Below are 25,095 nucleotides of genomic sequence, written 5' to 3'. Positions count from 1 at the left end.
CCGCCATGGATTTCCGACCTCCGAGTTGGCTATTTAACCGCCCCGGGTCTCCCCTTCCCAGATCACAGACATCCCCACAGCATCAACCAAAGCCAGAGGATTTCCTTCTCCCCCAACAAATCCCTAAACCCCTCCTCCTCGATCCCCACCGCCTCCCCACCCATGGCCTCGGCGAACCCGCGCGTGTTCTTCGACATGACCATCGGCGACGCCCCGGCGGGTCGCATCGTGATGGAGCTGTACGCGCACGAGGTGCCCAAGACGGCGGAGAACTTCCGGGCGCTGTGCACGGGGGAGAAGGGCGTGGGGAAGAAGGGCAAGCCGCTCCACTACAAGGGCTCCACGTTCCACCGCGTCATCCCCGACTTCATGTGCCAGGGCGGCGACTTCACCGACGGCAACGGCACCGGCGGCGAGTCCATCTACGGCGCCAAGTTCGCCGACGAGAAGTTCGTGCGCAAGCACACGGGACCCGGGGTGCTCTCCATGGCCAACGCCGGGCCCAACACCAACGGCTCCCAGTTCTTCATCTGCACCGTGCCCTGCCCCTGGCTCGACGGCAAGCACGTCGTCTTCGGGCAGGTCGTCGATGGCCTCGACGTCGTCAAGGCCATCGAGAAGGTCGGGTCACGCAGCGGCACCACCGCCAAGGCCGTCAAGATCGCAGACTGCGGCCAGCTCGTCTAGATCTGCTGCTGCTGCTGCTGCTGCCGCCCTCCATCCCCCGTCGTCGAGTCCTGTATTGATTGTATCCCTCCGTCCCCCCTCCTCCCATCCGCTCCCGCTTCGCGATGAATAAGATGACGGTGATCTCTGAATCGCGTCGTGTCGAGTCGTTAATCGTGTGCTGTGCTGGTGGTGTGTGTCTAGGGTTTTATTAGGTGGTGGATCTGCGAATCCAATGGGTGATGGGATGGTGTCTCCGCCTAATTTCTGCTCGTTATTACTACTATGTGGTATGCTGATGAATTGATGATGATGCTACGAGAACTGAATGAAATTTGGCCTCGAATTTGCTTGGCAATTTCTTGTCTGTTATCAACTGCGATTGAGTCCTACTAAAGTTGTTAGCTTGGGGAATAAAGAAAAGAAGGGACTTGAACTCTGTTCAATTGTTCATCATCAGCTGCTCTGTTTAAAAACACGATTGAATGGTTGTGCTTATCTTATCGATCAAAGCAGCCACTAATCTGACCGACAGTTACTCTGAAGAAACTGTAATCGCACCCGGTGGAAAGTGATTGACTCCTTATCTGTTTTGGCTCCTGAAAGTACAAGCAGTGGCTGTCTGTAACGGCCGAGCCGAATTTGTTACTGCAGTTAGTACAGGCAGCCGAATTTGTTTTTCCTGTAGGTACGGCGGTGGCAGTAGCTGTACCGTAATTCATTTTTACGCCAATGGTTTCACCTTGGGTTTAGTTTATACTCCATCAGGGATACAAAATTAGCACTGTAGCACACTGTAGCGTTTTGTTTGTATTTGTGAATTATTGTCCAAATATTGACTAATTAGGCTTAAAAGATTCGTCTCGCAAAGTACAACAAAACTGTGCAATTAGTTTTTAATTTCGTCTACATTTAGTACTCCATGCATGTACCGTAAGTTTGATGTGATAGGGAATCTTCTTTTTGCATAGTGTTTTTTGATTGGGAGTTGGGGATAACTAAACATGACCCAGGTGAAGATAACAGTGATCCTCGCATGGAATTGTTCAGGTGACCATATTCCATATTCAGTGAGGGAGTAGTCACTGTACTCTGAATTTCCAGTGTTCCTCTTGGTACCATTTACCAAGGCCATCGTTGTTCCCCCACCTCATGATATCGTTTCTTTCTGAATACAACGATTTCGATGTGCTCCTCTTTCTGAAAGTAATAATAATATTGCTCCCTGACCCTGCTCTGATCTGCTCTGATTAACGGACGGGGAACAATTTGTTTGTTACTTTGTAGTAATAAAGAAAAGATTGGGGGCATCCCGCGAAAATCCCTTCCGGAGCTTCTCTACCGGGGAGGTGATCTGCAGTTACCGTTAGATTTAAGATCGATGGTGAGAACTAAAGTGAGGGTAGAAACATTAGTAAGGTAATTATTATTTCCTTAATGACGTATTGACTTATCTGTTTCACCGGCTCTCTGCCCCCTCATTCGTTCTCTCTCTCTCTCTCTCTCTGCCCTCATTCCAACGGCCGGCGGCGACCGGCAGCGGCGGCGCACCGGAGGAGGCCGAATCCTCTCTCTCTCTCCGTTTTTTCACCGTCGCCCCCCTCCCCATCTCTCTCCTCGAGCCTGCGGCGGCGGCGCACAGGGAGTTGCCGGCGGTGGCGATGGCGACCGGATCCCAGCATCTGGATCCATGGAGGCGGGTTCCTCCGTCTTCCCCACGCGCCACTGTGGAGATAGCAGGTCGAGGTGAGCCCTATTCTCTCCGGACAACACTGTGGTGACTAGCCTCCCTCCATAGAAGGACGGGGAAGGTCGAGATCTGCCCGGAGTGCTCATCCTTGCCGGATGCCCGGATCTGAGCTCCTCCTCAAAGAATCCGTTACAACAGCCGCTGGATCCATGCCCTTCGCTGATGATGCGCTTCACCACTGGCTCGGCTCCCCCAACATGCTGCCTGGGCTTCTCATGGCTTCCCCTATCAGCACGGCGTCGCAATGGCAAGGAGATGGTGGTGCCGGCATCTATCTGTCGGCAACACATGCTCCATGCATCTATTTTGGAACTTACTCGTGAGTGCCTGGATCCTTGTGCCATTGGATTTCATCAGGATTTCAACTTGACAGTCTTTGAACTTTTTTTTTTGTTATCTGATGTTTCCATCTCATCTAGGACTTCTACGATGTACTACTTGATTACACCAGCACCATGAGGAGCAATGCTGATTCCCTTTTTCTCTGAGATAATCTTCTCAAACCTCACGGATCTTGTGTTCTTTTGTGACTTGTGTTTTCATTTCTCTTTGTTCATGATTTCATTTTTTCTTTTTTCCTTCAACTGTGAGTGGACATGAATTGCATGGAAATATTGTGTCAATGATGAAATGCTACAATTTTGAGTTCAGATCGGAAGATCTGTTGACGTGGACATTCTCCATTTTTAAAAAACATTTGCAAGAAATTTGTGAATTCTAGTCTGCATATGCTTTTTTCTCTCTTAGGCCGAGATGTGCGAGTCAATGGAATGACAATACCATTTAAATTTATTTTTCAAGATATATACAGGAAGTTGCTTACAGTTTTGAGGAATTTCTTTGGGTACAAGTTGATGCATTTTTTCAGATTATTGTTATTTTCCATTTTTTAGATTATTGTTATTTTTCTGGGCAAAGAAGAGACCTTTTAAAAAAGATATCTATACGGTATTTTGAGTTTCTAACTGGGTGTTTGGATACACCTCACTAAAGTTTAGCACCTGTCACATCGGATGTTTGATGCTAATTAGGGGTATTAAATATAGACTAATTATAAAACTAATTGCACATATGGAGTCTAATTCGTAAGATTAATCTATTAAGTCTAATTAGTTCAGGATTTGATAATATGGTGCTATCGTAACCATTTGCTAATGATGGATTAATTAGGTTTAATAGATTCGTTTCGTGAATTAGCACGGTTCCGCAATTAGTTTTATAATTAGATCATGTGTAGCCCTCCTAATTAGCATCCGATATTCAATGTGACAATAGATCCTAATTAGCATCCGACGTTCAATGTGACAATAGAGTTTAGCATTCTAGAGTTTAACACTGCCTCTATACATTTGAGCGTCAAAACATAAACCCATGCGCAGTAACAGTTCTCTAGTCCCACATGCATTAACAGTTCCATGGTAGTACTTTCCTTCGGACGGTTGCTTGGGTCCCACCATTAGTCTCTCTCCGCACCGTGCGTGGTGGGGCAAATGCTGTGGAAGCTCGTGGTCGGGGTTGGGGTCCGGTCCGGCCCGGCTTGCCCGTGCGCGGCAGCCTGCTGTATTTTTGCTGCCTGCAACTTGCAACCACTGAAACACGGCACCTGCCAAGAGCACAAAAACTAACTACTCCAGTCATCAGTTTCTTTTTAAGTTACTGCTCCAGTGACAATACTACCACCACCGTCCACCAAACGCCCCCATCCAAGAGGTAGAGAGGTAGGTAGGTAGATTTGCTGCAACCAGTTGCTGCCTTCTAGAAGGGACGACCCGTCGTTCTCCTTGACGTCCCTGTTGCGAGCCTGGCTAGGCGCCCATTTTAGCTTATGAACACGCACGCGTCGGACTGTCACGACTTGTGCATCGTCGCGGCACGTCTCCGGTGTGATGCGAGTCGTTTTAGCAGTCAGTGGCTCAGTGCCAACTGCCAACCAAAACTAACCGGATTAACCCACAAAATCAGAGACAAAAAGGAAAAAGGGCTTTGGGTCGGCTGTTGTTTCACCAAATGGGCCGCAAGCCCATCACTGACTGGGCAACCTTTTTTTACTTTCGCGCGCGCGAGACCACAGGTCCGGCAGATATTGTACTGGGCTGTATGTACACAGTCGGCGTTGTTGACCACCCCCCGATCTTGGGCTCCAACAGCAATCAGAGAGTCATGCTTTGGTTGGTTCCCGACCGCGCGAGCGAGAGGAGGGAGGATTAAGGAAACACTGCGTGGCCCATCGGAGGACATGCAGAGCCCAGCCCAAAGAAGAGAGGAATGCAGAGCTCGGCCCAGTAACGATTCGTGAGCAAAGGAAGGCCTCATCGCGAAGAAAAGAGAGACAGATCGACTAGCAATTTAGCACGGGCGCATAGCACACTCTGTCTGACCGTCTCTGGCTCGAGCCGTCCACGCCCTGGAACTTCAGGAATCTAAACTGCTTGCACAGCCGTCGTACTCCTACTCAGCAGATGAAAAATAGAAACAAAAAAGAAAAATCCGAACCATGTTGAATTTGCTGATACTGTTGCTTGACGGGCTGCATTGCCAATCCATACATACAATTAATGTAATCAATAATAATGGTCACTAGTGATATACCGATCAAAATCTCACAATGTTCCAGGCCGACAACCAGCTCATTTGCCTAAACCAACCTACACATGAATATGAATGGGCTTCAATTCCTTCCTCCTACACTCTCATCGCAAAAACAGTTTGCGTTTAATTTAATTGCACTACTATATATTACTACTAGTAATCTTAGTATAACAAATACTACTTACTACTACTACAATGCTAGTGCTACACTGGCTAGTCCGATTCGACTAGCCTTGCCACGCTCAAAACTTCCGCGCGTCAATGGAGGACGCCGTCGACGATCCTCGGTCAGCGCTACCTGCTCAGTGCTCCGTGGTCACCCCACGCGCCGCGGCCTGCTCGACACCAGCGGGCACGCCACCTTGGCCCGCAGGATCTCCAGCCGCCGCCGCCGCGCCCCCGCCGAGACGGCCGCCTTCCGCATCGCCGCCTGCAGCTGCGCCCGCCGGTACCACTCCGCCGCCGCCGCTGCAGCCGCGGCCGCGGCCGCCTGAGCCTGCTGCGCCCGAGCCTGCGCGTCCTCCACCGGCGCCCGCGCCGGCTCGTTCAGGTCCAGCCCCAGCCCCAGCGCCGCCGCCGCCCGAGGATCCGCTGCCGGCGGCGCCTGCGCCTCCACCCGCGGCCTTTTCCGCGCCTGCTCCTGCTCCTCCTGCTCCCGCTTCACCTGCAAGAGCGACACGTAGCACCGCCTCGTCAGTCCAGCTTTGCTATGCTTTCCCCTTTTCACCTCGCTCACGTACGCATCGGCCATGACGACATGGCATCCAGGCCTAAATCGGGAAACCCATCGCTCAAAAGGGGGAAAGCCAATCACCGCGATGGAGATTCTTGGCACTCGTACTATCTATGGCCAATGGCGGCCGCGACGGGATTGGGAAATTTCCTCTCAGATTTTTCTCTCTCTGCGTGTGGCAACGGACGCTGGATCGGAAAGGTGCCGTCTTTCTCGGGGGAGTAGAGTTGGAGTGGTTGCCGTCCAGCCAACACGCAAGCGCCCCAAGAATTGAGCAGCAAGAAACCCTGCTGCGCTCGCCTCCGTGGCAATCACTAGTGCCCGATGTGGATGTGGATGGAAACTCGGAGGGTGAGGGAGAGAGAAAATCGCACCTTGTGCAACTGTTTCAGGCTCTCGTTCGTGCTCCTCGAGCTCTCCAGCCGAGCTCTGTACTCCTCGATTTGCTGTTTTTTTGAGGAGAACACCGGAACAGAATCAACAGCCGGGAATCAGCTTTTACAGTTAGAAACAAACCATGCCGAATTCTAATCGCTCCAGCTCACTAATCGCAAGACTAATTACGCAAGCAAGCAACCTACGGGGGTAAAGAAAAAAATCTAATCTCCCGAGGAAGAAGGTAAGAGGAGCCGCTGACCTTGAGGAGATGCGCGTTCTCCTGGGACAAGCTCGCGACGACGCCTTGCTGCTCGTGCACCCACTGCGAACGGAGACAGATTAATTAGTTTCTTTTTTTTTCCAAAAAAAGGAATCGGAAAGCGAAGCGACCACGAAGACTAGCAGCAGTCGCGGCGGCGGCGGCGGGGGCGCGCGCGCGCAGATCTCGCGGCTGGCTCACCTGCTCGTGCGAGGTGGGTTTCTTGGCGTCCTCCTCCTCCGCCGGCGCGTCGTCCCCGCCGCTCTCCGGGTAGGCGAGCGGGGTGTTGGGGCTGGCGGCGCCGTCCCTCTCCGCGACCCCAGAAGCGGCGGTGGGGGGCGGGGCCGGGGCGGGAGCGGCGGCGGGCTTCTCCTCCGGCATCGACCGCGGCCGGCGTCGCCCCCACGAAGGGATCTCCGGGGCCGCCGGCAGGAGCCGCTGCATCCGCCGCCGCCACCGCCGCTCCCGCGCCCGCAGGACCTTCTTGAGGTTGCAAAGAATGTCAGCCACCTCCACCTCCTCCTCCGTGAACTCCTCCTCCTTCGCCTTCGCCGCCATGGGGATTGCGGATCTTATCCGGCCCGGAGGCGAATCGGGGAAGACGAGGCGCGCGGCGCAGCGGCGGCGGCAGCAGAGCAGCGCTAACGCAATGTGAGAGGATTGCTTGCCCGGCACCAGGCCGTGTGGTTTAATAGGGGCGGGCGCGCGGCGTGGCGCCACGTGGCAATGAGGTCGTGGGGATTGGGTGGCCGCGGGGATCGGGCGTGGAGGATGACATGTGGGGTCCAGAGGTCGGGGGCACGGGTTAGTGGCGCGGGGTGGACTCGCTTGCCGTGCGGGCTGCGGGCTGCGTGTGGGGCCCACCCCGGGTCGGCTGGCTCTCGGTTTCCCTTTGCTCTCCCGGTCTCCGCTGGATTTTCGGTTCGGTAGTGGTAGTGGTAGTGTACACAGCCCCCGGTTTAGGGTCTTTTACACATTCTGTTGGCTCTTTCATATACGAATATCATTCTTAGATTTATCTAAAATCATATACTCGTGATGAATTTTGTTTCACGGCAATCTAACCTTGATAACCGTTGCCAATTGCACGTTCATTCATCCTTCGCACCACTAGATACAAGAATAGTATTTTCAGTAGCAAGTAACATGAGAACTTAGCTAGGTACATTTAAATATATTGGGAATTTTGGTTTATTGTAAAGTGCGGTGTTAGGATCTTGTGATAAAAATGAGCGAGTGAGATATGACAAGAAATAAACTGAATGTTGCAACTTAGAACCGATCTTAGTGCAAGCTCATTCCAACCAATAGGAAAATAAACTGAAACACTGTGTTCACTTTTCGCACATGTTTACGTCCATAGTATCAACCTTTTTGGAGAAACTCGCTACATGCTTTGAAGATATTATAGATAGTTGGTTTCAACACTTTTTATAATCATGAATTTTGTAACGGCAATCTCACACTTCGAGGACGGCACATTACTAGAGACATGTGACTCTATCCTATATGCATTAATGATATATTCTTGGTGTTTAGGTAGCATGTATCATAAGAACTTAGCCAATTAGATTTCATTGATGTATACTAGGAACCGATCTATTGTAAAGTGCAACGTTGGGATTATGCGACAAAAACAGCGTGAGGTATGGAAATAAATAAGTTTGAGCGTTGCAAGTTAGAATCGACCTCGGTTCAAATCGATTCCGACCAATAGGAGAATAAATTGAAAGCACTTGGTTCACTCTTCCAATGGGTTCAAAAGGAACTATTGGGATTAGCAACCCTTATTTATTGGAGAAGTTTGAACTTGAAGTCATCACCGCTGAAGTCATCACCGCTGAGTGTGCCAATGACACGTGGCACTAGCAGAGCATCATGTTGTCCATGCAGTCACGATGTTTTGGGCGAGACGTGAAAAGTACATTTAACGAATACTAGAAAATCGATTTATTATGATAAAACAAGCAAGGTACAATGAAGTGGAATGTTGCATGTTAGATCTGACCTTAGTTCAATACGATTGTTCACTCTTCACTCGTGTTCGCAAAATAAAGCAGTTACTCGAGCTTGGGACACGAGTCATTGGGATCGATCAAGCTGATCACTGGGGTTGTACACCACCACACACACGGATCCGCAAAATCGCACGGCCACACGGTACGCCGCAACGCGTGCCTGCCCGGCCCACATGTCAGGCCGGCCTAGTAGCTCCCCCCGGCAACTCGCGCGTGCGTGTCACGTGATGCTTGCGGCGGCGGGCGGCGGGGGACACTGTTTGCTCCGGAGAAAGCCGAGACGGAGGCGCGCGACCGCCGCGACGTGCACGTGGAAGCAATGCTCGACTACCCAAGCACGCCGCCGGCGACTCCTCCTGGCCGGCCGGCGGTGCCACCGGACCTGAAATCCCCCGGCGACATCCCCCGCCACCGTGCGGTACTGGATCCCCTTCAGAGCCCTATGTTTACCTTCACTCGCAATCTTTGCAGTTGATTTCACACTCTTTCTCCTCCACGTTTAAACTTTTTAAACAACGATCGGAACGGAAAATGCTAAAACTGGAATAGAGCCTTTGCATTGTATTATGCAACTGCGCACGACAATTTTTGTTAATTACAGTTCAGCCCCCAGTTCATCTCTAGCACAAATCTTCCCGCCAAGTTAAACACAGTAGCATGGATTCCTTTTCTTTTTTTGTGAATTCAACATCAGCAGCATCCCAGTTCTATATAAACTTTAGTATAGATTAGTAGTGCGTCTAGCTGAGACAGTGACACTAGAAGGCTAGCTAGATCAGCCTGAGCTGCTGTGGCTGCCGGCTGCCGCCGCCGGCCTGGTACGGCGCGCAGAAGAGCTCCATCTGCGGCGGCATCGCCGTGGGAGGAACCATGGCCATCGTCGGCCGCAGCGTAGGCATGCCGTACCACGCTGCCGGCGGCGTGGCGTCCGGCCTCGGCTGGTACTGAGAAACATGGTACTGCCACATCTGCTGCTGCTGCTGAGTTGGTATCAGCTGATGGAGCGGCTTCATCATGGCTGACGAGCTCGCCGGAAGGCCCGGGCGCGGAGCGCAGCCCATGTTGCTCATGTACTGCTGCGGCATCTGCATGTTCACCCCCGACAAACAAGATATGTAAGAAATCAGACCTATGATCATCTTTAAGTTTGTAACAGACTATGATCAGCTCTCTGCTCTGTGAGATCCTGACGTGTTCAGAAGCGATGTGCAAACTGCACAGGAAGAACCTACCTGTTGGAGCGCTGCAGCAGGTGCTAAATTCCCTCTGTTGTAAGGAAGATGCGAGAACGGGTATGGCATTGGCCCCCGCGGTGCGATCTGAGGATGCAGATACTGAAGATGCTGCTGCTGCGTGGCCGGTAACGCCGTTGAAGTGGGCAAGTTCAGAAAATTACCACTGACCTGAAAGATGCAGCACAAGAGCTTCAGTTGAAAAGTTCAGAGGAATTCAGGTAGCAGTTTAGCAGCACAACAGCACAACGCTCACAATCTTTTGCCGACCAGCACTCATGTCGCACAAGCCAGCGGATGGCTGAACCGGGACCCGGACGTCGAAGTGCACGGTGTAGAACTTCTCATCCCGTGGGTTGTTGTTGTTCTTCTGCATGGCAGAGCCGTCTGGAGACCTTGAAAACCGGTCGTGTGGTCTTTCCTCCGGTTTTACTTGGTTCTGGGGTGCCTTCTCCTTGTTCATGTGCATCTGGATCACATGGCTCACATAGACATGGGTGATGCTTCTCTTCCACGCTTTTGTTGAGCCGACATTTTTAACCAGTGAATGCTGCAGATAAGACTGTAACATCTGTCAGCTAAATATTCAGAGTTGATTTGTGGGGAAAAAAGAATATTCAGTGTTTCAGGTAGCTAGATTGTAGTTCGACCACAACAAATGCACAAAAGGAAAATATGAAAGCATCCACAATTCGATCGTTTGAAGATGAATTTTTGGAATCAACTGAGGTCATTCCTGTCAAAGTTGTTGAATAAGAAAATGGAAGTGTGTAAGCACAGAATAAAGGAGATGATATGGACCTTGCCCTGATTTCCAGGTGCAATAAATTTGGAGGCTTCAGAAATAGTATTTTTGTGAGCAGCTAATTTGCTTGAAGAGGGCCTGAAAAGAGACATACATTTATCATCTTCTTAATAACCCAACTAATATCTCTAGGGGAAAATATGTTATTGGTTTAAACAGAAAATTACTTTATTAAGTACCCATCTGGGGTATGCGGCAGTGGAGTCTGGACCAGAGGCACAATTTCTGACAAAGTAGCGACAGATTAGCAGATTGGTAATGATAATAACAACAATATTTAGAAAAATGAATTAAGCTGTTATGGCATTCTATAATTGTAGGAGTACCTTGTGTGCTGCTATTCTTGGCGTTTTCCCTCTCATGTGGTGCGATATCAGATTTATTAGAATTTACCTGTATAAAAACCATTTTGAGGAAACCATGAAGTAATAGGACTAAACGGAAAGTACATCAGTACTTTCAGACAGATAACAGTGCAGTACCAGCCAAAGAGGAGCCTCTGGTTTCTGTGCTGGATAACTTTGGCTATCATCAAATTGCACTTTCTGCTGCTTTAGCGTGCTACAAACAGAAATAAACATGAGAATGCAGTTTACATAAGGACAGGATAAGGGACCAGAGGGCATCCATGAGCAGTTCTGTACCTGTTATTGGAAGAGTCTTTAGACGGGCTTGGCAAATTCACAACAGTTCCCTGCATTTGCTCATTTTCTGTTGACGGTGGGTTTATGCTGCTGGATTGATCTGTAGCACCAGGCACTGGATTTACATATGGAATGCTGTTGGTTCGTCCCACTACTTTATCTATGCAGGTAGCTTGGCTAGACAAATCTTTAGCAGCACTTGGCAGTATGACTATTTCGTCTCCCTCCTTAGTAGCTCCTGCAGGGGCAATCACACAAGAACTATTAACATTTTTCTAAAATTGTAATATTTAGTATGATAATATAAAAAGTGCAGACCAACCTTCTGAATAAGAAGTTGAAGCAACATTTGTGTTTGAGGTATCTGCTGTAGCCTTGTCAGCCGTGAGCTCACTAAGAGAGGGTATTTGAGATAGGGACAACAAAACGTCTGCGATTACCTCCTCCTCTTCTGTAAATAACTGCGAAACAAGAATTTGTATCTCACCTTCAGTTCTCAGCCTTGTGTCATGAAAAAATGATGAAATCATTGCAGCAGGAAAAAAAAAAATACCGAGTTTCCATTGAATCTTGTTTCCTGGCCGATAAAAGAAATTTGAGCACTGATAGCTGAAAGATGACGTCTCTTTTTGACATGCCGAGATGATGCAGAAACAAATCGACCGACTTGCTTCTTTATGGCTGAAAGTAGGAGGGTAAAAGTTGAAATATTATCTTTGAGCTTAAAAACCCCAAATGAAACTACGCATGGCATTGTCACAGTTTGCAACCAATTGCACCATAACACATTGAAAGAGACATTAGTCGAATATTTAAGTACCACGAACACATAACCTCCTAGGTTAAGTTTAGGTAATCACTAGTAATTATTCCCTGCCTGACAATACATGGTAGAAAGCAATTAACATATTAACAATGTGTGTTCACTTAAACTTCAAAATTCGTTCAACCAAAAGTAATAGTATTTTTTGTCGTTGATACTTGTAAATAAACAAAGACAGATAAGGAAGGCAAAATCCCTTTTCTCCAGTCATGTAAAAGAAGAAATACAGTGGTTAATTGGTACCTGATCTTAATTTTCTTGGAACTGGAGGATCGACAGCATCACACTGCTCACCTACCTTTGAAACAGCAAAACGAACACAAAGATTAAACATAAGAACAGAAAGCAAATGACTGAACATGGGCAGGGTACAGGGCCAAACAACAAAATACCTTTCCAAGGTTCCTCACTCTTTTCCGACTAACCAGGCTGCTGAAGCTGGCTGTAGACAGCGAGCAGAGGACTGCATCATCGTAGACTTCATCAGACCCCCCTGCCCCTACCTTGCTGTTCATGTCGCTGTTGCTTGATCTCCACTTCAAGGACTTAGCCTTCAATTTCTTCTGCCTCAATGCCAACTTGAGATCTCCGCCTTCACTCTCCTTTCCATTACAACCTGGAGACAACACGAGATGGCAATTGACGTTACAAACCACGCGGTAATTTAGGAGTTAAATCAGCTAAACACAGTTTTGAAAGAGGTTTCCTAGCTAATTCGGAAAACAAAAAAGAACACTTGATGTCATCCAGGATAAAACTATATGCTGAAAAACAAGACAGCTATACAGTGGATCATACAGAACTAAGCTACATGATTGCAGTACCCAAATCTGAAGAACTGGAGAGAAAAACTCCGAAAGTTGCATGCGTTCACGTTTCATCAGGCTGTGTGGATCTATGTTCCATAAGGAGAATCTGTGAAAAGGACCGGAAGCTGTAGCTAAAGGCTAATGAAGGCTTGCGTGCATATCTATCTACACGTAGGCAGTAGCCAGTAGGTGACAAAGCGTTACGACCCAGGCCAACATCACCATATCTCGGAAATTTCTTCACGAAAACTTCACCGAACCGAGCCACCCGAAACCAGAAAAATCTGGAGCAGCCCCACAGGAAAGAAAGGTTTCTCGTGGCCAAGGATCAGTAGGAACACAACCCACCACGTCAGAGCAAAAGGAGCACCACGACTAACCCAAGAAGGCAAAATTCATCGTATGGTTTTATTACATCTACTGCTAACTCTTTAAAATTTAAGCTTATCAATATCTATACTATCGAAAACAATTCGAGAAGAATTTGAGCTACTGTATACTCATCTAGTACCGTAGTACGACTGACAATTGCTGTGGTGGTCTCTACCCAACCCCTAGTAGGCTATAGAGTACCTCACATGGTAGTACCAGCTCGCTAGGCTCTAGCCAACGCTCCTGAGTCATAGATGGATTAGCTTAGCCCTGTCCAAACCAATAACAAACGGGCCAATTTTCCAAGGAAAGAAAAAAACAAAGAGAAACCTTAAAACCAATCACAGGAGCACACTATATCAAGGTGAGCAGTGGGGCCCAGCGCCCCCACCAGGGCGAAGAAAAGACCAAAAAAGTTTTGATCTTTCGAGGGCGCATTAGGAAAAGATAAGGGGCATTTTGGGGACGACAGAGATGGAAAGCCGCAGAGTTAGTTCAGTTCACTGTGTGTGTGTGACCATCTGTTCTGAAGATCGGGGAGAAAATGAAGCACCAATGCTTATTTCAAAGAAACAAAAAAGAAAAGAAGAGAGAGAAGCATCAATGGAACAGCACGCGTATACCACCACCAGCAGCAGCAGTTGGAGGGGACGGAGAGGAGCAGCCACTCCTTATCGCGTGTCTCCTTGCGAGCTGCCCAACCACCAGCTTCTCCCTCTTCTCCATATCCACCATCCAATCCAAAAAGGGGGCTCCCTACTAGCTCCAAAAAGATCTCACAGCTCTCTATCTCTCTCTGGCCTCTTTTATCTTCTTGTATCTCTAGTCTCTACACAGTCACAGTGCACACAAGAAATGCTGGGAGAGAAGGGGAAATGAGGCATGGGCGGATAGACATGGTTAGGGCAAAGTGAACAACATCTGGGGCTTGCTGTGACTGGGACAAGGAGACAGCATCTAGAGGCCAGCAGTATATTGGAAGCAAAGGCGGCAGCAGGAAAAGATAGGATAATAAAGGGGATAAAAAAAACCAAGCTGCTGATGCTTGGTCCTATGAATGCAGAGGAATCAGATACCGGGAAAGGCTGATGGAAAGGTGGTGAGATGGAAAAAAAAAGAATGGAATTCTTTTTCTGGTGGTCTTTTCTTGCCTGAAAACGATTCATGGATCTTTAGACCCCCACCCCCACACCCCCAAGAATCTAAAAAGTCTAGTGCATTTCCAAATCTTTATCCAGATCCAACATATAAAATCTTTCCTGAACCTCTTCAGAGGAAAAAAGGAAAGGAAAATCAGATTTTGATCCCGTTAGCTGTGAAAGCAGATGATGATAACTTCTGACACGCATGCTCATACCTTACCCAAACAGAAGAAATGAGATGATGATAAACTCTACTTTTTTGGGAGCAAGTTCATATCATAGGGATCGAATTAAGCCCCTTTGTGAATCGTTACATTTGACCCCAAATGCTAGGTTCTTTTTGAAGCGGTAGATTCCATAGCAACTGCCGAATTACTCCCGACAGATAGATACCTGAGGTCCCCATCTTCACGATGGGCCGGCATGCAAGCAAAGTTCATCGAACAAAAAGGGCAGGAAAAGAGGAGAGCGAAATTGGAGTAGCAAGCTGCAAGAATTAAGAGGAGGAAAAAGAAGAAGCTGCAACCGTCGCTTGAAATCCGCGCACGGTTCCAGACTTCCATCTATGAAATCGCAAGAACAGAGTACACGAAAAACCGAAGCCTTTCCCCCCCAATCCGAAACTGAAAACCCCAAGCGTGCGAGCACACGAAGAACACTAACCTCCTCCTGTCTGCATCTCCTCGAATCGTTCTCGCAGCCTTGCAGGGGCACGAAGAGCAGCCGCAGCGGCAGCAGCAACAGGGGGCGGCGACGAAGACGCCGGGCAGGGGAGGAAGAAAGCGGCCGGCTGCAGGGGAAAGGGAAAGCGGCATGCGAACAAGCACTTCTCCTTTGTCCTGCCTGGGTGTTGATGAGGCACTGCAGCAGCAGGGAGGTCGGAGGTGGAGGAATTGAGGGAGGAGGAAGAGGGTGAGTGTGTGGTAAATGCGAGGCGAGGACGAGGGGCAGGCGCTGCTGCGGCGTGCTGCGGGGAGGACGTGGCCCTTTTTGTTGGCCGCTTGGCGTGGGCGCAAACGGAAAGCTGCAAGCCCTTGCACTTGCCTAGTTGCCTTTGTCCTAGAGCCTGCCTCTCTCTCTCTCTAGAGCGCCTCTCTCTCTCTCTCTGGAGTCTCTCTGTAGGACTGACATGCGGGATGGTGATTGGTCTCTCTGGAGTCTCTGATTTATCTGCTGCAATCAAGAGAGGCAGGCTACGAACATGAATTCCATGCATCCACCACCTTCCATCTGCTTTTTTTTTTTGTAATCTTTGAGATGCATCTGTAAAGCTCCTGATCAGCCTGCCTGACAAAGAACGAAGCTGCAGTAACAGGCATAGTGATTTTGCTCTCATCTCATCTCAGGCCATGTTTAGTTACTCCCAACTCCCAACTTTGACACTATGCAAAAAGAAGATTCCCCATCACATCAAACTTGCGGTACATGCATGGAGTACTAAATGTAGATGAAATTAAAAACTAATTGCACAGTTTTGTTGTACTTTGCGAGACGAATCTTTTGAGCCTAATTAGTCAATATTTGGACAATAATTCACAAATACAAACGAAACGCTACAGTGTGCTACAGTGCTGTAACAGTAATTTAGCACCCCCAAATTCGCCAAACTAAACACGGCCTCAATTCTCATCTTCACCGCTGTACATGACATGCGTACCCTTCTCCTCCTCCTGTACTGTACCGCAATCTTCCCATTGAAGGCGAACATGCAGTGTTGGGTTCCTCCTCCAGTTTTTCCTCGTGAGTCGTGAGCTTGCGTTAACAAGCATTCGCAAAGCACCATGCTTCACTTCACGCGTGGTTCGGTTGGTAGCTCCTGCACAAGCATTTGCAAAGCAAAGCACCATGCTATCGCTTGCTGTCTGGAACAAGAGACCACAACTCCTGAAAGCCAGGGCAAAAAATGCACACACTTTTTGATGGTGTCAAGGGTGTTTGATACACATCCTAAAGTTTAAGTACCCATCACATCGGATGTTTGATACTAATTAGAGTATTAAATATAGACTATTTACAAAATTCAGTGTCTAATTCGCGACAATGTGCCGCTACAATAAATATGTGCTAATCATGAATAGGCTCAGTAGATTCGTGAATTAGTATAGAAATTTTGCAATTAGTTTTATGATTAGCTCATATTTAATCTTTCTAATTAGCATCGAACATCCAATGTGACACTCGCAATCCTATTCAAACACCCCTACGTTAAACCACCAGTAATTTGCTTTCTACCCAACTAGGCTCTCTTCTTGTTTTATCAATAGAATTTCGTTGTAGGTGTCCAATTATCCATGGTGTGCCTGTCTGTAATGCCCCGTACGGCACATACGAGGTGTTAAACTTTAACAGTGTCACATCGGATGTTCGGATGATAATTAGGAGAACTAAACATGAGCTAATTATAAAACTAATTGCAGAACCCTGTGTTAATTCGCGAGACGAATCTATTAAGCCTAATTAATCCATCATTAGCAAATGGTTACTGTAGCACCACATTGTCAAAATCATGGACTAATTAGGCTTAATAGATTCGTCTCGTGAATTATACTCCATCTGTGCAATTAGTTTTGTAATTAGCCTATATTTAATACTCCTAATTAGCATCCAAACATCCGATGTGACGGGTGTTAAAGTTTAACAGCTGGTTGCCAAACAGGCCCAAAAGCGTTGCGGCAGTACTCTGGTCAACAGGGTCTGTTGTTTGCTGATGCTCAAGCACAAGCACAATGGGCCGGGCCGTCAGTGATGGGACCATACATTGAGCAGTACAGTCCTTTCTCTGGCTCTCTCAGCTGCTCTTCCCTTTCTTCCTCTCTTTGCTGTGCCTGAAAACTTCAGTCGACTGTTTGGAAGATGCATTGACCAGCCGCATTTTTTCTCTCTCAATATAAACGGATTATTATCCGGCCTATTTATAAGCATGCACTAGCAGTGGTACATGACCATCAGATTATCAATACGTGCAATTAACCGAAATCGAATGAATTCTCAGCATTTCTTCGACCTCTGGGCCCATTTTCGTGGCCCTGCCGGCCCAAGACCATCGGGCCTGGCATCGTTTCACTACAAACAGCCAGGCAGGCTTTTCTAGCAGGCCCATCGTCCTCCTCCTCGCTCGGGGTCAAAATTAAGGCCCAGCCCAATGTCGATCCCAAGCCCAAGAATGGATCGCGCCTTGGCAACTTGATTGAACTCTTGAAGCGCCGCAACGGAGGAAAGGATATGCTTGTCCTCCCCGTGTCGGCCTGCCTCTCTCTCGCTGGCGACTGGGCCCCGCCTCCTTCCCTAGCACACGCCGCCTCTAATTCTTCTCCCTCCCCCTCCTCCTCGTCTTCCTCGCCTCTGCTGCTGCTGGGGTTGCCGTGGAGCGGCGGGGGTTCCATCTCCGCGGCCTGCTCCTCCTCCTCCCGCCGCCGCGCCGATTCCTTCTTCCCCCGGTAAGGAACCCTACCTTGCTTGCGTGGATACGGATTCTCTCGCGCTTAGTTAAGACTAGTTCGTCCGTCTGTTGCTTTGAATGTGAGCAACCCACGCAAATGTTTCGCCCTCCCCATCCACTTCGGCGCGGGTTCCTCTGCTGCGTGGTACGGCACTAGTCTAATCTAATCCATCCGTCCGTCCTTGCTGTTCTTCCTCTACTGCGGTTGCTTCCTCAGAGCGCGCGCGCGAGATCGATTTGAGTTGACCCTACTGGATAGGATGCATTAGGTAGCAGGATGCCTTCTTCCCTGAGCAAGTGCTAGCGCGAGCAGTTTGTTTTTCCAAAAAATAGTTTGGGGGTTCAACCGTGCCCCACGTGAACCGCCCTGCCCCTACCCTTTGTGGCCTCTGCTACCATGAATCCAACTCTAGCTGCTAAAGGGGGACCCGTGAAGTATGTATGAATGGCTACAGGCATGATTGGATGATGATTTCTGAATGTGTGGTGGTTGCAGTATTGAGTTGGATAGAGGCCTATTAGTTACTGGTGTATTAGCCGCATTCATTTTATCTGCGTTTGCTGCTGTGGGGGGATTCTGTGGACGGATATGGCGTTATCTCTGCTATCCTTGTTCATTGATTTTGTTTTTATCTGTTTCTAGTAATATAATGGATGTTTAATTCACAGCAGGGCTCAAGATGATCGGTTCAATCATTACCGGAGCTCTAACGTAAGCATTGGCCTGACCCTTTTTCCTTTTCCATTCATTGCGATGGTGCAATGTTTGTGGTCAGACCTGTTTGATCTACATTTTTATGCGTTGCAGACTTGTCCTTGGATATGCATACCCAGCCTATGACTGCTACAAGACGGTGGAGCTAAACAGGCCTGAGGTCGAGCAGTTGCGTTTCTGGTGTCAGTACTGGTTCGTCGATTGCGCACCCTTCTATTTTAATGGGGAATTGCATATGTATTTCACTTCCATCTCATAGTTCATGATTTTTGCAGGATTTTACTTTCAGTTCTCACTGTACTGGAGAGAGTTGGGGAAAATTTCGTGTCATGGTAATGTCATCCATGCTCATTTTGTAGTCGCCATTTTTACTAACCTTTTAAAATGGTTGAAATTGGAGGAAAAAGCTTACCTGCTTGCTGATTATTCTGTTCTTAAACAGGTTACCAATGTATAGTGAAGCAAAGCTGGTATTTATTGTGTACTTGTGGTATCCAAAGACACGTGTATGGTATTCTGTCCTTTTTAATTTCTAATATATACTTTCCTCCTGGTTTGTTTGTAACAAAGTCTTGTTTCAGGGGACTGCTTATGTGTACGAGTCTTTCTTCAAGCCATACATTGCAAAACATGAAACTGAGATTGATCGAAATCTGCTTGAGTTGAGGACAAGAGCCGGTGACATGGCGGTTCTTTACTTCCAGAAGGTTGCAAACTATGTCCAGACAAGGTCCTATGAAATCTTGCAGTATATTGCCTCACAGTCACAGTCTCAAAGACCTCGCTCTCAGGTATTGCTTCCTTGCTTGCCATCTGTCTCTGGTATTAGAATTATTTCAGCAACTAGAATTGTAACTCATGCTTCCATTTCCTACAAGTTTCTTTTTCAACATACTACAGTTTTGTTGCTGGCACATCTAATTGCTGATGGAGAGATTTATTTAGAGTTTGAATTTTTTTATATGCTGAAAGCATTAAATTTGACATTCCAGCAAATTGGTTCAACTTGTCAAATAGTTGCCACGCATGTCTTACTCCACAAGTCATGCCTACCATTAGGTTTCCAATTTCCACCATACTCACCTAACTAGTTGAACCAATGCTAACTATTGTGTACTTGCAATAAGAGTTAAATAATTGATATTTTTTTGGGTAAAAGAACGTGTTACCAAGTTAACTGATCATTTATTTTGTAAAGTTTTGACATGTGCATGTCTTGGTGTTGATTTCCCTCTTATTATTTGATGAAATTGTGCTACTCTTTGATATATTATGAACTTATTTTAGTCTTATGGTTATGGGACATTTTGATACTAGCAATGAAGATGAACCTCACAGCATGTTGCATGATTTCAGAAAGATCTTTAACCTAGTATCTGGTTGGATATTCAATTAGAATAACTTATGTGCAATTATCTAGGAGTCTAGGTTTGATTTTATTATTTTTCATGCTCCTAATGTTATATTGATGGTATACTATTTATTTCACTGACAAGGTTGCGAAAGGAGACATTCAGTTTTATGTAATCAAACTGGCTAAAATTTTCAAAGATATTGGCCATTGATCTATTAACGGTTTCTATTGGTGGGTGATGGCCTTTTGTATGGTTTATGGTGGCATTTGTCTATTTTGCATCACTTTCCTGTCTCGTGTCTAATCGCTGCAGCTGCCTTGCTTGCTTAGGCAGTGATTAAGTGCTAGGCGGTCATGCAGTCACCAAGTCTAGTGCCTAGCACTTTACAGGATACTGTGGTTGAGTGGTTCTGTTGCGCTCATCAGGTTCCATACTGTTGACCATCTACCCTATCCTATAGGTTGTTTTTCTATTTTAATTTTTCCGGTACGACGTCTCTCTGACTGCCATATTGTTGCATTTCTCTGGTTGCACAGACATCCCGAAAGTCCGATTCATTTTGGATATTTGGGTTGCATTCTGCAAGCTTTAAGAAGAGGATAGCAGATTGCCAATATTATTCTCCCTCAAGGAAATCAACTGCTGTTGAGAGGCTATTCATGAGCCTTTATGCTGTAGGGCCTAATATTTGCAGAAAAAAGGCTTTTCAATGAACCAAAATGAAAATGAATGCTGCTTAATCTAGTTTGTGAGATATCCAATTCTTTATGGAGTTCAGTGCTTCTGTATTGCTAGCATAAGATGATGGAAAGTTCCTGAGGTTAAAGTAGACATGAGCAAGGGCATAGCCTAACCAAATGGAGTCATAATTCATCTAGGTTGTGAGGTGTGACATGTCAGATGACATTTTACCCTTGCTGGCGACTAGTCCTGTCATGTGAAGTTCTTTGGTATCTTTTTTATTTTTCTTTTTTATCTGTTTCCTTGATTAAGTCTGAGTCTAGTTCTATGACTGTTGAGTAAGTTTTTTTGAGCATTTAATGGTAGGCTGTGAATATTCTTCTGTGTGGATAAATGAATGCTTGGTTGATGTGTTGCTCTGTGCTGGTTTTGTCTATACATAGTTTTGGTTATGCATTGATATTATGAATAATAGTAACATATCTAACATGTACCATTATCTGGAGTTATTGACTCTAGAAGCACTGATATCTACTTTACCATTTCATGATGCCATTTTCTGTTCATTCTATTGACGAATGATGTGTGTTTCATGATTGTCATCACATTATCAGTGGACCTTAATCATGTGGTTATGCTTGCTGGTGTCTGTACTGGATAATGCTCTACTGGTTCCAGGACTTGCATGATTATTTGAACCCAACTGAAGTTTACAGGAGATTCAGACAATTATTTAGGGCTGTGTAAGGGTGCCAGTTTACATACTTTTGCACATACTATTAACTTGTTCTCACTGTCTTTTCCATTCTGCAGGGACAGCAACAGCAGCAGCGCCCACCTCCACCACGGACTCGGCAGGTGAACCCTGGACCTCCACCCGTTCCCGCGCCATCAGCGCCTCCGATGCCACCACAGCCTGCCCAAGCCCAAGTTCCTCCAGCTCCACCAAGGGCCCCAGTTCCAGTTGCCCCTCCTGGTGCAGTGCCTCCCGCCCAGCCACAGCCACCACCTGCTCCTGGAGCTGCCACCACCAATGGTCCTCAGAACACCGAAGCCATGCAGGTCGACCCACCCCGAGCATCCACGAGCGCCGCACCGCCATCACTACCATCTGAGGAGACTCTCATTGAGGAGGCGATCCGGCTGACGCGGGGCCGGCTCAGGAGGCGCATGGCTGGAGGATCTGGACCACCGCCGAGTTAGCATTGACCAAGGCTCATCTCACGCGTGTCCAAGGCTCATCTCACGCGTGTCGCTCTACAGACTACACTGAGCTGGTTCTGTTGCTCAACTGAAAAGAGATGGGGGGAACGCTGAGTTGGTTAAACAGATTTCGGTTTCCTAGCATTCGTTCCTACTGTACAAACTGGAATCAGTTTGGTGTTGTTTCACGGCTCAAATTGTGAATAGATCCCAGGAACAAAAGTGGATGCTCATAGATTGGTCCACAGGATAGCACTAGGAAGTGCGATTGGGCACATCTGTTGCAGACATGTCTGAACTCTGAAGTGGGCGGATGCTGCAGGTCTGAATACGTGTGCTCTGATCTGGTCCTTGAAGAACAAAAGATTTATTTGTACGCATTAGCAAAGATGATAGTAATGGATACTGTAGTTTTGAATCCAAATCTGAAGACGTTGCAGCACCAGCGAGTGGCTATGTTTGCATCCCCGGTTCGGTGTGGTGTGACCCAGCATGTGAATCACGTGCCGGCCTGGTGTTGCAGGCCACTGGAACCCATTGTTCTTCTACCACCGTTAGAATTTGTTATTTCTATGCGAAATATTTGAAGATGATAGAATACAAAGTCGTGGTTGGGAAGAATATAATGGCAAAAGCCACTGGAATTATGTTATTAATTGGATGCCCTGATACGGAGCTTAAGCATGAAACCGTTCGAAACATAGCCACTATGCTGGGCAGCATTTGTTTTATTTTCCACACTCCATGGTTGTCAACTGTACGTTCCTCGTTGCTTCTGTTGGATATTAGGATATGCATATTGGCATGCTAAGACATGCAAACGTTTTTTTAAAAAAAATACAACTTGACATAAATATAGCACGAAAATGAATCAGCACCGCAAAATATCCATTTTTCAGTTATTAGTGACGCGTGTGCCTGTGCGTTTCTTGAGGATCTAAATATCAAATATCAAGGTGGGGGGGGGGGGGGGGGGGGGATGGGATTGTACACCTAAGCTGATGTTGCTCTAAACTGGTTTGAACAGCAGGAGATTTATCTCTAAGCAAATCAAAGAACCCAAGAACACTCAATTAAACAAACCAGTGCAAAACGTCAAAATTGTAGTACTGCGACCGTGGAACATAAATCTGCAGTAGAGCAGAGCTCAAAACTGTTTCCCTCCTGGAGAGCAGTAGAGCAGAGCTCAGATAATATCTGCACTTCTGCAGCAAGAAAAGGGTAACAGACACTAGAAATTGATTGAAGGAGATGTAGAGGGTTGTCTAGCATAAGCCAAATGAAAAGCAATGGCGGGCTCGGACATCTATGCCGATGAACACCTCAACCACGCCGTGGCTGCCACGGCCGCCTCCTCCCGGCCGGAGAGCGCTGCCATTGCTGCCCCCATCCAATCCGCCGGCGAGATTGAGCGGCCGCGGATGGCGGCAGGCGCGGGGACAAAGCAGCGGAAAGGGGCGAGGGTGACGAGCGAGGGAAGAAGGGAAGAGACGCATGTCCTGACCGTACGCTGCAGATCCAACGGCTCCGTGATGCGCTGACTTGTATGCGCATGCAGCCATGCAGGAGATGAGAATGGGACAGCGCTGTGGTACACAAAAACCGTAGGTTTATTTTCGCAGAAAAAAAACGTAGGTTTATAATGGACAATAGATTCTCGCACCTTTTGTGAAGGGATGAAAGTTGCGTCAACGGTGACGTATTTGTTGGTTCTATCGAGAGGAAGGCAAAACGATAGACAGAGCAGAAGATGCAATGATGTGGCACCTATCACAATTCAGAATGAACACACGTGTCTTCTCACGTGTGCACTAAAGTTTTCCCACATTGAATCTGCTTTGAAGCCATAAATGCATAACTCAAAACTTAAACATAATGATCCTTCCATCTACAAATATAAGCATCAAAATATCTAAAATTTATCCACATGTATAGGTATTCCTAGGATTTTATTTCTACCTCACAAACGGATCGGAAACGGTATTATAATTTCCCATATTTATGAAATGAATAAATACAAAATGATAAAAAAACGCTATAATTAATTGGAAATGATAATTTTACATTTTACTAAAAATGACGAAATGATATCATAATACGAAAAAAAATGATATCATAATACATTTTCATCAATTCACCCCTCCATCCATCAATAGCTCTTCCTATAGGCTCGCACATTTCTAGCGCTTAATCTGACTGATGCATGCAGACACGCTACATGTGCATGCATACAGTAAGACTTGAGCACAAACATGTGATTAGTTGCCACTTGGCAGGATCATATCACACTCAGCCGCGCCATCAACAATTTTTCCTATCGTTTCCTACATTTCTAGCACTTAATTTGGCTGAAGCACGCTACATGTACTGCTCACAGGCAGTCAAGGCATGCGCACACACGTGATTAGTTGCCGCATTTGGCAGGATCATACGCGTCTTTTTCTTGCACTTATAATTTATATGAAAAGTTCAAAGAATGCTTATATTTGTACATAAAGGGAGCAAACATATTTTTTATGTAAAAGGGGGAAAGAAGAAAAGCACACATTTTTTTCTGTGAAAGGGGAAAAGAAGAATAGCGCGCGCACACACATATATATCGTGTCTTACGACATAACTTGGCGCAAACAAATAAATTTGCCCCATTTTGTACACGAGAATGAAACCATTTCATGTAAATTCACGTGTTTTTCTTCCAAATAATCACTCTTTTTTTTTGCCAGACGAGAAAATTTAGAATAATCGGAAAAAATGAGAGCCGTCCATTCCGAGAAATCTAACGGTGTGGAAATAAAGAAAAAGAAAGTATCATGAAGTAACTAGAGAGAAGTACCAATTTGGTGGGACCAAGTACCAAAAATAATCCTTAAACTTATTTTTTAATTACTTTTTTTGATATGACGGTGGAAATAAATGAGGTACTTGAAGCACTAACAAGTACCGATGTGTACTTTTAAACCAACCATCGTAAAAGAGCTCCAGACGAGAAAAATTAGATTCATGCCGTAGATTCATCACACTAAGGGGTGTTTGGCAGCATTCCACCTCACAAAAACCAGCTCCATACTTTCCCAGCTTCACTCCACCAACTCCAGAAAAACATGGAGCTAATGTACATGTTTGACTGATTGCAGTGCTCCAGTTCCAAAAATACGAAGATTTGTTGTGAATAATCTATTTTACCCATTGTAAATGGACATACGTATCATCCTATTCTCTTTTATCCCCTCCTCTTCCTTCCTCTTCTCCCCTCCTCTTCCTCTCTCTTCCTCTACTCGCGCTCGCCTTAGTCGTCTCCCCGCAAATCTCCTCCACTCGGCGGCAACGGTGTCGGGGCCACGGCGCGGGGCAGCGGCGGCAAGGCCACGGCATGAGGGTGGCGGTGGCGGTGAGGCCACGGCGCGAGGCAGCTTTGGTGGGGCCATGACGTGGGTCCTACAGCTGCGACTGCGCCCGCTGAGTTGGTTACACAGATTTCAGTT

The 25,095-nt window shown here is 47.0% G+C and overlaps 4 protein-coding genes and 1 long non-coding RNA gene across 14 annotated transcripts; 3 read left to right on the top strand and 2 right to left on the bottom strand.

Moving 5' to 3' along the window:
* Positions 1-51: 51 nt before the first annotated feature.
* LOC101782323 (peptidyl-prolyl cis-trans isomerase) lies at positions 52-1,042 on the top strand. Its single transcript, XM_004952035.4, has one exon. The coding sequence runs from the start codon at positions 163-165 to the stop codon at positions 685-687; it is 525 nt and encodes a 174-aa protein (XP_004952092.1). The 5' UTR covers positions 52-162; the 3' UTR covers positions 688-1,042.
* Positions 1,043-2,133: 1,091 nt separating this feature from the next.
* Positions 2,134-3,143, top strand: LOC105914621. Its single transcript, XR_001164297.2, has 2 exons — positions 2,134-2,735; positions 2,836-3,143. It is a non-coding gene; the product is annotated as an uncharacterized LOC105914621 (long non-coding RNA).
* Positions 3,144-4,935: 1,792 nt separating this feature from the next.
* On the bottom strand, positions 4,936-7,035 carry LOC101785571 (translation initiation factor IF-2). Of its 2 annotated transcripts, XM_004954689.2 has the most exons (4): positions 6,577-7,035; positions 6,376-6,438; positions 6,113-6,184; positions 4,936-5,669 (listed from the first exon to the last, which is right to left on the bottom strand). In XM_004954689.2, exons 1-4 carry the CDS (start codon positions 6,931-6,933, stop codon positions 5,322-5,324), a joined length of 840 nt encoding a protein of 279 aa, XP_004954746.1. In that variant the 5' UTR covers positions 6,934-7,035; the 3' UTR covers positions 4,936-5,321. The 2 variants fall into 2 exon arrangements, with proteins under 2 accessions (XP_004954746.1, XP_022679814.1); XM_022824079.1 differs by lacking the exon at positions 6,113-6,184.
* Positions 7,036-8,925: 1,890 nt separating this feature from the next.
* LOC101780841 lies at positions 8,926-15,231 on the bottom strand. Of its 6 annotated transcripts, none has more exons than XM_004952032.4 (13): positions 14,884-15,231; positions 12,290-12,513; positions 12,141-12,195; positions 11,628-11,755; positions 11,397-11,535; positions 11,075-11,312; positions 10,913-10,991; positions 10,757-10,823; positions 10,598-10,655; positions 10,427-10,508; positions 9,882-10,187; positions 9,626-9,796; positions 8,926-9,478 (listed from the first exon to the last, which is right to left on the bottom strand). In XM_004952032.4, exons 1-13 carry the CDS (start codon positions 14,897-14,899, stop codon positions 9,164-9,166), a joined length of 1,878 nt encoding a protein of 625 aa, XP_004952089.1. In that variant the 5' UTR covers positions 14,900-15,231; the 3' UTR covers positions 8,926-9,163. The 6 variants fall into 6 exon arrangements, with proteins under 6 accessions (XP_004952089.1, XP_004952088.1, XP_004952087.1 ...); XM_004952031.2 differs by lacking the exon at positions 14,884-15,231 and adding an exon at positions 13,702-14,009 and having other exon boundaries at positions 9,882-10,175; XM_004952030.2 differs by lacking the exon at positions 14,884-15,231 and adding an exon at positions 13,702-14,007.
* Positions 15,232-17,491: 2,260 nt separating this feature from the next.
* LOC101779899 (putative HVA22-like protein g) lies at positions 17,492-22,067 on the top strand. 4 transcript variants are annotated; one of them, XM_004952028.4, is made up of 7 exons: positions 17,492-17,657; positions 18,329-18,371; positions 18,468-18,566; positions 18,650-18,706; positions 18,817-18,880; positions 18,956-19,165; positions 21,224-22,067. In XM_004952028.4, the coding sequence occupies exons 2-7, from the start codon at positions 18,340-18,342 to the stop codon at positions 21,611-21,613; spliced, it is 852 nt and encodes a 283-aa protein (XP_004952085.1). In that variant the 5' UTR covers positions 17,492-17,657; positions 18,329-18,339; the 3' UTR covers positions 21,614-22,067. The 4 variants fall into 4 exon arrangements, with proteins under 4 accessions (XP_004952085.1, XP_004952084.1, XP_004952086.1 ...); XM_004952027.4 differs by having other exon boundaries at positions 17,493-17,657; positions 18,332-18,371; XM_004952029.3 differs by lacking the exon at positions 17,492-17,657 and adding an exon at positions 17,756-17,804 and having other exon boundaries at positions 18,332-18,371.
* The last annotated feature ends 3,028 nt before the right edge of the window (positions 22,068-25,095 follow it).

This window comes from Setaria italica, chromosome I, assembly GCF_000263155.2.
Source record: "Setaria italica strain Yugu1 chromosome I, Setaria_italica_v2.0, whole genome shotgun sequence".
Lineage (NCBI taxonomy): Eukaryota > Viridiplantae > Streptophyta > Magnoliopsida > Poales > Poaceae > Setaria > Setaria italica.
The sequence above is the reverse complement of the archived record's forward strand: the minus strand, read 5'-3'. Positions and strand labels throughout refer to the sequence as shown.